This window comes from Macrotis lagotis, chromosome 4 (assembly GCF_037893015.1).
Source record: "Macrotis lagotis isolate mMagLag1 chromosome 4, bilby.v1.9.chrom.fasta, whole genome shotgun sequence".
NCBI lineage: Eukaryota > Metazoa > Chordata > Mammalia > Peramelemorphia > Peramelidae > Macrotis > Macrotis lagotis.
Genome location: NC_133661.1, coordinates 246,500,000 through 246,510,950, shown reverse-complemented (window position 1 = coordinate 246,510,950; position 10,951 = coordinate 246,500,000). Strand labels below are relative to the sequence as shown.

Here is a 10,951-nt window from a genome sequence, read left to right as displayed (position 1 = left end):
GGGGTTTTTGATTTCCTCTCTACTGAGTGACAGTTGGTCCACTATTTAATACTACCTATTTACTTGATTGTAGGTTGGGATGCTGAGAGTTGACCTGACCTTTCCCTACTGCTGAGGATTTTAGTGGATGGTGAGTAGAAATGAGAAAATCTACCTGTGTTCAGGCAGTAATAGAGATAAAGAAAAGAAAGGATGTATGAGAGAGTAATCCTGGCATGGCAGGACTGTTATTTACCCTTATGTCTAGGGTATTCACTCCCCACATTGAGCATGGGAATCAGAAGTCCCAGAAGCCATCTCTTTCCGAAAACCTCTTGCAGATTCTTCCTCCAGGGACGGGCACGAACCACCATCCCCTTTCGCACTTGGTATCGGGTCTGTCCCCTGAGCACCAACAGAAGTTGATGGCAGCAGAAGCCAGCACAGGCCAATCCAATCCCAAACCAGAGATATAGCATGAGGATGACGAACATTTCAGAACCGAGGACAGCTCCTGGTAGGAGAGAGCAGTGAGGAGCAGGGAAAAAAGAAGAGAACATTTTATATACCCAGACCACGTACAGAAACATTACCCATTCATGCATTTCTGCCAGAAGATTAATGAGACCGATGCTACATTTTGAAGCAATTGCAGTCAGAGCTGCAGTAAGGGAAAAAATAAATGAACTAACTGCCCTAACTTTTTTTTTTCTGTGCTGCTGTTTTCAGGGTCACAGGGAGGGCCAGGAGAATGAATGGGAGAAAGAATAGAAACGGTGATTTATAAAGGTAAGAGATCCATTATGCTTTTCATTCAGGGAACATGAAAAAGAACACTTGATATTTCTATGGAGTTATATCATTACTTCCATCCTTTCTATCTCTCAGCTGGGAGCAAAAAGAAGGAATTTTTATATCAGGTCAGAAGAACAAGATTATGGCATTAAAGGATAAAACAGGAAGTCTATCACTAGATGTTTGTCGATTTATAAGGCATATGAGTTAACTGGGACAGAACAATGAATCTAGACTATGATCTGGTAGGAGGAGAAAGTTTCAGACCTAGAAGATCTGGTTTCAAAATTTACCTCTACTATTTTCTAGCTGAAAGACCTTAAACAAATCACTCAATCTCTTTGGTTCTCAGTTTCCTTGTTTTGTTGAATAAGAGGGTTTGGTTAGGAGCATCTTCAAGGGCCCTTTCATTTCTAACCTGTGACAACATTGTGAAGAATAAGTCACAGAATTGATTTTAAGAATCAGGAGTGATTAAAAATCATTAAAGAAATGACAGTAGGGTAAACAGAGCATTCATCTTAGACTGCTCAAGCTGAATGACTCCCAAAGCTCCTCAAATCTTCCTGTCTATTAGTAAGACCATATTTAAGCCAATTCAGACAACTCATTTTCTATCCTATTCTTTAGTTTTTCCATGAAGGATTAGTCTAAACATTACTTAGAGTTTCTCAGTCTCCTACAACCAGAAAGTTCTTAAGCTCTAATTTCAATACATTTTGCTGCATCCCAATTAGCTCATGAAGTGGAAAGTTTCCTGAAGATATGAACTTTTAGGGTCTGGATGACATATTACTAATTCACATTTAACTCAAACTAAAGAAGTTTATACCAAGTCAACCTGGACTGAAATTGACTCATGTGGGCATGTTTTATTGGCTTAGCTGTTCTTTGAGCTCAACAGGGACATCAAAGTAATTTTCAAACAACTCATGTTGAGAGGAAAATGTCTAGTCAGTTTTTGGCTCTATTTTCAATTCTCCCTAATCGTGGTCACACATTTATTTTACAGCTATGAAAAGCATGTATGAAGTTTGGTGACTTAAGATAAATTCCAAAAGCCCAAACATAATTGTCCCTACTCTACCCTGCTTTTCTGAATTCTGATAGACTATTTAGGTATGCCTATTTCCTTTATATCCTTTAAGGTCCAATTCAAATGTCATCTCCTTCATAAAGGCAAAATGGTGCAATGAATGTAGTACTAACCTGAAGTCAGAAAACCTTTAGTCTAATCTAGGCTCTACCATTCATTGTTTGTGTGACTCTCTGAGTAAGTCACTATGATACAGTTGGACTAGACTTCAAAAGTTCCTATATTCCTATTAAACATATCCTCAATAGAAAAACCTATATTTTGGGTATTTTTTTGGCAAGGCAATGGGTTTAAGTGACTTGCCCAAGGTCACACAACTAGGCAATTCTTAAGTGTTTAAGGTCACATTTGAACTCAGGTCCTCCTGACTCCAAGGCCAAAGCTCTATCCACTGTGCCACCTATCTGCCCCCAAAAATCTATATTTCTAATATTTTCTTATCCCTCCACTGGCAACAACCATTTTCCCTTTAGATTTGCTATAGAATTGTGTTCATAGCTTTCATTTATTATCTTTCATTGTGGTTATTTTGAATGTGATATACCCTGTTACTGGACTGTACATTTCCTACTTCTTGAGAATTGGGAATATATGTTATCTGAATTTTACATCTCTACCAGTGCTTTAAATCAGTACTGTCCACTGTAGATATTTAATATTTTTTGAACTGAGTTGCTCGAAGTTCACTCAAATAATCAATGTGATGGTCATAAGTTAGAACCCAGGGGTTATTCTTTATTTTCTTTCTCTCAGTAAAATAATAGTATTTCCTGAAATAATTTTAAAGTGACATGCATCAGGACCCTTATAATCTATTCTTGGTTTTAAATTCCAAATCCCATATGTCTCCTTTCCTTCTCCAAGCCTGGTTGACATATTCCCTAGCCCCGAAAACATCAGTTCAATCACTACTTTAGGTCTTGCCTGGATCTTGCCTTTTTAAATCTAGGTGAGGCCTGTAAAGGGGATGTTAACTGGTAGGGCAAGGAAGAAGCAGGAGTGGTTAGGACTTCCTCATTAGCATTTTTATCTCAAACAAATTCCCAAAGGCCTTAGTGACTATCCTTTTTTGCAAAGTCAGAGATAAATAAATAAATAGAGATGCCCAGGAGGCTGAGACTTCAGGCCAGCTGGCATTTCAAAGAATTACCTTCTGCCAATATGGAAAGAGGAAAGGAGAAAGGGCCAGGATAATTTTGGTGGGTTTTTTTTTAAGCCATCCCTCTGACCTATTTTTTTCTCCTGTCAATTCTGGTTATCATTGGTTGTCCACAGGCCAAGAAAGAAACAAGTGCCTTAAAGATCCCCCACAGCATCACTTCAGTCAAAGGTGGTCTGGAAAAAGTTACCTTTATGGGTCAGTAAAGATAGGGGAGGAGAAATGTCTCAGCAATTAGAGTAGATCCCCATACATAGTCTGACTTTGTCTTTTCTTGTTATCCAGTGAGAGATACAAGGACAAGCCTTGACAAGACTGTCTATTTACCATAGGATTTTATCTAGGGATGCAACCTAGTGATAATCCAAGCATGGAACAGAGATGATGTTATTGTCTATATCCTAGGGGTATTGTTGTCTCTACCCCCTAGGATGCAAAGTCTGCAAGTCGGGCCTGCTTTCTTTCTAGGTGTTTGAACTGTCTAGATCTACAACACTGGATATTTCATAGAATAACCAAACATTAGAATTAGACGTTTGAATACAATTTCTCAGCCAAAGCAGAATTCTTCACTAATAATCCCTGGCAGAGCATTTTCATCCAGACCTGGTTTATACCTTTTCAATGACAGGAAACTCATTACTTCCCAAATAGCCTGATTCATTGTTGTATCCCTTTAATTGGTAGAAAGTTCTCTGTTATCATTCTTCTGAAGAGCTCTAATCATTCAATCTTATTTATCATAGTATGCCAGAAAAAGGTCAGGTAATTTCATCCCCATTCTAAAGATGAGAAACCTGAGGTTGAGAGAGATAAAGAAAACTTACTCTCAGCCACGAAGCAAATTATTGGAAGGACCTTAAGCTCCTTAGGATCACAGATTTGGAGTTATTAAAGTTCATCCAATTTCACCTCTTTATTTTGTAGATGTGTAAACCAATAGAGATCAGTAAATGGCCCAAGAGCATGTAGGATGAGTGTGGCAGGATTAAAATTCAGGTCCTGTGATTCCTTATCTAATGCTCTCTCTACTGTGCCAAAATGTGTAAATGTTGATTGAAAATTTGTCTTTTATATCTAACAAGGTGACATAACCATCCAATGATGCTACTTCTCTAGCTTTTTAACAAGGCAAAATAAACAGGTGCCACTTTTGATATAGAAGAATCCTCTCCTCTCCTAGGACAGAGGCCACTTGTAATTTTATCAGCTGTAGATTATGTGCATCTGAAATACCAGATCAGGAGGTCAGAGGTAGTGTTCTTTATGTTAAACAGCTTCAGCCAGTTCTAGATTTTCGGGATTTTCTTGGAGGTTGGGGGACAGATGGATGGGAATGGGTGTGGTTTCAAATCTTTGAACTGAAGACACTAGAGAAAAAAAGGAATGACTAAAGAACAGGAAGGAAATGATTATGGATAATCTAAGTGGATGCTCCTCAATGGGTTGGGTAGGGGTTATGGGTGTGGAAGGAAGTATGACAATTTTATGAGGTTCTGGACAGAGTGATAGCAAGAGAGGGAAGAAAGGATGTGTTAGTATGGTAATATTGGCATCAGAAGTTGCTCCTTAGCATTGTATCTGTATAACCTGGAGTATTAAACTTTTTGGTTACTTAATCCTCTAACCTATTGAACAACAGTTTATTTATAAAACAGAGTTTAAAATTTTGTAAATAAAATAAAGATGATAATAAATGATAATAATGATAGAGCTAATGATAGAGTACCTGGAGTCAGGAACACCAGGCTCAAATCTGATCTTACTAGCTTTGTGATCCTTGCAAGCCCTGTTTGTCTCAGTTTCCTCATTTGTAAAATGAAATGGAGAAAAAATGGCTAACTACCCCAGTATCTTTGCCCAAAAAACCACCAACGGGGCTATAAAGAGTAAGATCTGATTGAAACAAACTGAACAACAATAAAATTATCCACCCCCCCCCAACAATATTGTGAACAAAGGGCTTAATTAACTATAAAGTATCATATAGATGTTCTTAGGATAAGAAGGAGGCAAAAAGACAAAAAATCTTTGTCCATTCTCCATGACTGGAGTGGAGTCAGGAAATTGAGTGGACCATAGATTCATTTTTAATTCATCTGTAAGTGAAGGAACTCTGTGTTGTCAACAGGCTACTTTCTAGGTGTCCACAACTATGCATAGAATTCCACTATAATTTTTGAAATAAGGGGCTTCTTTTTAACTGCTCCCCTCCTCCCAATCAGAGTAAATTTTGAATAGACTTCAAACTTTTGGAGTGGTTCCCAGACTTGTTCTTATCATTAATAGAGATTTATTTCAGGATTCTTTCTTTGTAATAATCTATTTTAAATTATTAAACTACTTTGGAAAGTTTAATAGCAGATCCATGACTATCTATACTCTATACCGTTCATCTACCCCCTTTATATCCTCCAATGAATTCACTTCTATTCCCATCTCACCTTTGATCTACCTATTTTGTTAGCAGTCATGCTGTGTCAGATCAATATCATAAACTTACTTCTCTAGAACCTCTTTCTCCTCTTCAGAAACTTTGAGATCCAGAAGCAACCTAGCATACTGGCTAAGAGGCACCAGTCTTAGAGTTAAAAGACTTTTCCTCAGTCATAATTCTGACACTTTATTAGCTTCATGAGTGTGGGAAAATCATTTAAAATCCCTTAGCTCACTTTCCTCATCTGGAAGAGGGAGGTGATTTTTTTTTAGGTTTTTTTGCAAGGCGATAGGGTTAAGTGGCTTGCCCAAGGCCACACAGCTAAGTAATTATTAAGTGTCTGAAGCTGGGTTTGAACTCAGGTCCTCCTGTGCCACCTATCCACCCCAGGAGGTGATATTTTTAAAAATTACTTCATAGCACAGCAATGAGGAAAGTGTTTCATAGATCTGAGAGTGCTACAAAGTGAGGTATTATTGTTATTCTTCTTGTTCTTTGTCCTCCATTCTTAAAGAAGACCATGACATCAGGAAGATGATGCCATGACTTGCAAGTAAATTGGATTTAAATGAGAGAAAGCTGTGAAAAGTCACCAGCTTCCCTTTCTCTTCTGGTAATCTAGGTCCAGTGACAAGATATAGATCAGGATGATTGGATATGGTCCTGCATGCAGTGAAAGATCTTGGCCTTTTTTAGCTAAGATCTTTTCAATTCTCAGTTTGACAGAGGCAAACCACTCAGTGATTAAAGAAATGAGGTATGCTGGGGGCAGCTAGGTGGCACAGTGGATAGAGCACTGGCCCTGGAATCAGGAAGGAACTGAGTTCAAATCCAGCTTCAGACACTTAATAATTACCTAGTTGTAAGTCACTTAGCCTCATTGCTTTAAATAATTTTTTTTAATTTAAAAACTGAAGTATAGAATGTCTTCTTTTACTTAGTAAAAAAAAATCAATCTGGGAAAGGAAGACCCTCAGGGTTTTGTTACTTAATACTTTTTTCATCAATTATCTCTCTTATTTTTTTTGCAAGGGGTTAAGTGGCTTACCCAAGGCCACACAGCTAGGTAATTATTAAGTGCCTTAGGCTGGATTTGAACTCAGGTACTCCAGACTCCAGGGCCAGTGCTCTATCCACTGTGCCACTTAGCTGCCCCCCATCAATTATCTCTTGGTGCAATCCCCCAACACTAAAAATTTCTTCAGGATTCAGCTAAATGTCAACTAAACTGGATTAGTGATTCTCTATATAGTTAATAACAAGGAGCAAATGGATCTTTGTTCCACGATTCTAACATTTTCAGGGACATGCTTTCTTCTGGGGTTGATATGCTATCTCCTCACAACTGTCACCTAACAAAATGGGGTACAACCATCCCCAGCCAATACACTGAAGGTTCTGTCCCTGTGGTGCCTTTCTCTTGGTGTTAACCAAGACAAAGATAACCTCACAAGGACAAGATTATACTTGCTAGGAGATGGATCACACTCTACATCTCCATAATATTCTGTATTACCACTCCTCCACTCCCAGCTATCAATTCAACCAAATTTGTTCCAGTGAAGTTTTGTTCTGGTAATTTCATTGCCTGGAAAGATCTATACTTCAGGAAGTTGTATCAACCATACTATGACCATAATGATACCTTTTAAAATTTTCCTTTTGTGCTCACATACCTCTTACCTCTCAGTCTAGTTCCTCCAGACATAATTGTCATTACAAGAAGCAAGTGGGCCCCAAATTTACTATTCTCTGTCTTCCTTTGACGTATTCTTATAGAAAGGAAAAGGAAGGATAGGATGAGGGCAATGGTACAGAATTTGTTACCAACTCCCTTGCAGAATCAACTAAAGAAGTATGTGTGAATAGATTTTAATTTACAAGCCTACAGACAGAGGGCTGGCTCTGCTCTGCTGCCCTATACTTCTGACCTCATAGGAGGTCATCAGTATGAATGCTACAGGAGACTACTAAGATCTACAATTCATTAGAGCTAAATTCTTTCATAGGTAATAAGAACTTCCTTTCTTCCTATATCTACTTTCATATCTAAAATGTATCTACCCGTATCTCTATCACCTAACCTAGATTGGGGTAAGGATTTAGGAATGGATAGATATTTTCCAGAGTTCTTTAGAACAGATGTCTATTTTCCTGAAGCTTTTAGCTCTTTCTTGGCATAAATAGGTCACAGTTTTGAAAACTTTGTGTTAGAAAGGACCTTAGAGGTGGGTCTTCTAACCTAGGGGTTCTTAACACTTCTTGTGACATAGACTCCTTGGGCAGTCTGGTGAACTCTATGATCCCCTTCTCAGAAGAGTATTTTTAAATATATAAAATAAAATACAAGATTGCATAAATGCACCAAATAAAGAAGGATTACAAAGAAAACCAAGAATTGTATGGAAAATAAAGATGTCACTTTTTTCACCCAAATTCACAAACTCCCTGAAATCTGCCTGTGAATTCCAGACTAATCTATTTTAGTCCTCCCATAGATGAGGAAAGTGGTGTCCAAAGAGAGAGATTTGTTGAAGTTCACCCAGTCAGTAAGGGAAATTCTCACTTTCCAGGAAAGTTTTCACTGTTTTTTAATTTTAGTCAAAGATTTTCTTCCATCCCCACTCTTAAGATGGGTAGAGGACCCACATTTAGTTTAGCTCAGAAGTCAGCAATAGTAAAAAGAATTTCAAGACTAAGCAAAAGTTACAAGATTTGCCACTATAAATCATCTCCCACTTAGTGACAGTCATCCCTGGGGCAGTATTAGACATAGCATCCCAAAAATATTAGCTGAGTTCTAAACTACTCAAGTTTAAAACCGCACTAGGACTTTTGGGACACCATGAATCTGTTCTTCAAAATGCTACAAACCATCCAATCAAGCTCAGTCTAGCAGAGCACCAGATAGTTGCAGGGGAGCAAAAGTGGGGAAGGTTTGGGAAATAAGAATTTGAACCTGAGGTTGTTCCCACAAAAGGGTTGTGGAAAGGCAGCTAGATGTAAAGGTCAGAGAATCTGGGTTCAAATTCCAGTTCTGGTACTTAATGAATAGGTGACCTTAATCAATTGCTTAACCTCTCTCACTCTTAGTTTCTTCCTCTGAAAAATAAGGTTTCTCAAAAACAAGACTGCATTTAATGCAGCCCCAAGTATCTGAGTTCATATACAGTTGTATATCTGTGCATCTGTTATTTAACCTTGGTAAACAATCTCTTTTTCACCAATGTTTACCTGGACTCTAGGGAGAGGCAGGTTCATGAACCTGCTATTTTATAGGTCTGTGTGAAGGAATATGAAGTGGGTAGTATGGTATAGTAGATAGAGCATTGGACATGAAGTCAAGAAGATCAGGTGCAAATCCAACTTCAGACATTTTATCAGTTTATTATTTTATCAGAGCTAAAAAGCTAAGTCACAGATAGGTCAAACTCTGCAATCTGCCCCAATGAAGAGAATTCACAATTGGGCAAATCAACAACTCCTGACATATTACCAATACTATAAAGATCTGAGATTTTATCAGTGTGGTCACCTACTCTCTCAGCATAAATCATAATCCTTCTCTTCCCATAAAAATAGTCTTTATGAGGTACTGTGTCCAAAAATATATCTCCTTGTAGCCAACCTAGTCATGAGACTCTTCTAACTTAAGTATATTGTTCTTTGGACAGTGGACATACTATAGTTCATCATAAGGTGTGGATTTAAGAATCTTCCTAGGTTGCAGGGGCTACCAGAAATCAAGAGCCAGAGGCATAGTCTTCCCAGAGTCACCTCCAAACAGTAAAGAGGAACTTAATGAACAGTGTGAAGGAACCCAGTTGATTCAAATGGGTTACAAAGCTCTGGGAAAATAGACTCCTAGAAAGTAGATATTCATGATAGTGACAGCATTCATACAGCAGTTTGCAAAGTGTGTTATTGATATCACATGACCCTGGGAGGTTATCCTCATTTTACTGACAAGGAAACTGAAGTAAACAACAACAAAGATCTAGTTTGAGGCCACTTGGGTCTTCCTGATTTCATGTCCAGCATTCTGGGCCACCTAATAATAACTTATTTAAATGTTAATTGGGCTCACAAAATACTATCTTCACAATAGCCTTATGGGACAGGCAATGCAAGTAATATTACTCAAAATTTGCATGTGAGGAAACTGAGGCACAAAGATTCAGAGAATCTAAATGATTTGTCCAAGATCACATAGCCAGTGAAAAAGAGTCAGAAAGAGATAGGAAAAAGTCATTAAAGTTGCATTCTAGTCTCAGTTCTGTGTCAATTGGACATGTCACCTCAATTCTCTGGGTCTCATTTTACTTGATGAGGGCTTTAATTGATGGTCCCTCAATTTCCTTACAGTTCTAAGATTCTATGATGATGATATTGATAATCATCTTGGTGGAGGCAGCTGTGACCTTGAGATTGGCCACTATTATCAGGCCAACTTACCTGAGAAAAACTGGCTAATGGAGTGAGGAAGGAGTGTGAGGAAGGCCAAAGGGTGGGCAAAGGAGATGGAGAGTACTGCAGAGATGTAAGCCACTCCAGCCACCATGGAATAGAGACAAGCCAAGGAGGTATAGAGGCAAAACATGATGAAGTTTCGCATGTTTCTGCTTCCGATGCAGTTTCCTGTGAAGAAACAGTGATGGTCGTGCCTGAGAGTCACCCTAGCACAGAGCCTGCAAAAGTGGGTACTTTGTGAAGAGGATGAGGCCTTCCTGCCTGCCTCTGGCCATTCAGAAGGGCTGCCCACTCCTTTAGCCCCTGAATTCTTTCGGGTACCCAGATCTTCAGGTGAATTCTGAATCACCAAAATGTAGTTGCCCAGAGCATTGGCAGAAAGGAAGAGGAAGAGAGCCCCATGTAGCAGAGCCGGAGAGAAGAGAGGGGTGATTGTGGGGTCTTTGAACATGTTGGGAAGGAAGAGGAAGAGTTGCAGGATGAAGGTCACCAGGGAGATGCACAAGAAGTAGACTGGGGCTACCACATTGAGCAACCTGAGAATGAGCATCCTAGATTACATTCCTGCAGAGTAGAGGGAGAGGAGAGAGAGAGATGTCACTGCTTTAAAGGGAGACAGAAAAACTGGCTTCTCCCGAAGGAGATAGAGAGACCTTCCACCCTCCCTCCCCCTGTCCCTCACCACCACCATCACCACCCTCCCCACCACCTCCACTTTTGCTTTACATCTTTCTTCTCCTTTCCCCATTCCCAATCTGACCATTATAGCCCCCAAACATACTACCCAGGATCTTGCCTTCCACACCACACCAGTCTTTGCCTCTGCCCTCCAGTCTCAGTAAGTGATCTGGACTCCTTGATCTTCGAAATCTTCCTCAGATCCTTAGCTGGCTGGGAGACAGAAGCAGTCTGGGAACCTAGTCCCTGGTCTCTCCAGTGGCCAGCTGCCTCTCTACCTTCCTGGATGCCAGTGCCCCCCCCCTTTCCCACATATACTTATGCCGGTGTCATACAC

At 39.4% G+C, this 10,951-nt stretch overlaps 1 protein-coding gene across 1 annotated transcript; it reads right to left on the bottom strand.

Annotated features, from left to right (window-relative positions):
* Positions 1 to 227: 227 nt before the first annotated feature.
* On the bottom strand, positions 228 to 10,486 carry ZDHHC22 (zDHHC palmitoyltransferase 22). The gene is made up of 2 exons (XM_074235653.1): positions 9,922 to 10,486; positions 228 to 493 (listed from the first exon to the last, which is right to left on the bottom strand). The coding sequence occupies exons 1-2, from the start codon at positions 10,484 to 10,486 to the stop codon at positions 228 to 230; spliced, it is 831 nt and encodes a 276-aa protein (XP_074091754.1).
* Positions 10,487 to 10,951: the final 465 nt, after the last annotated feature.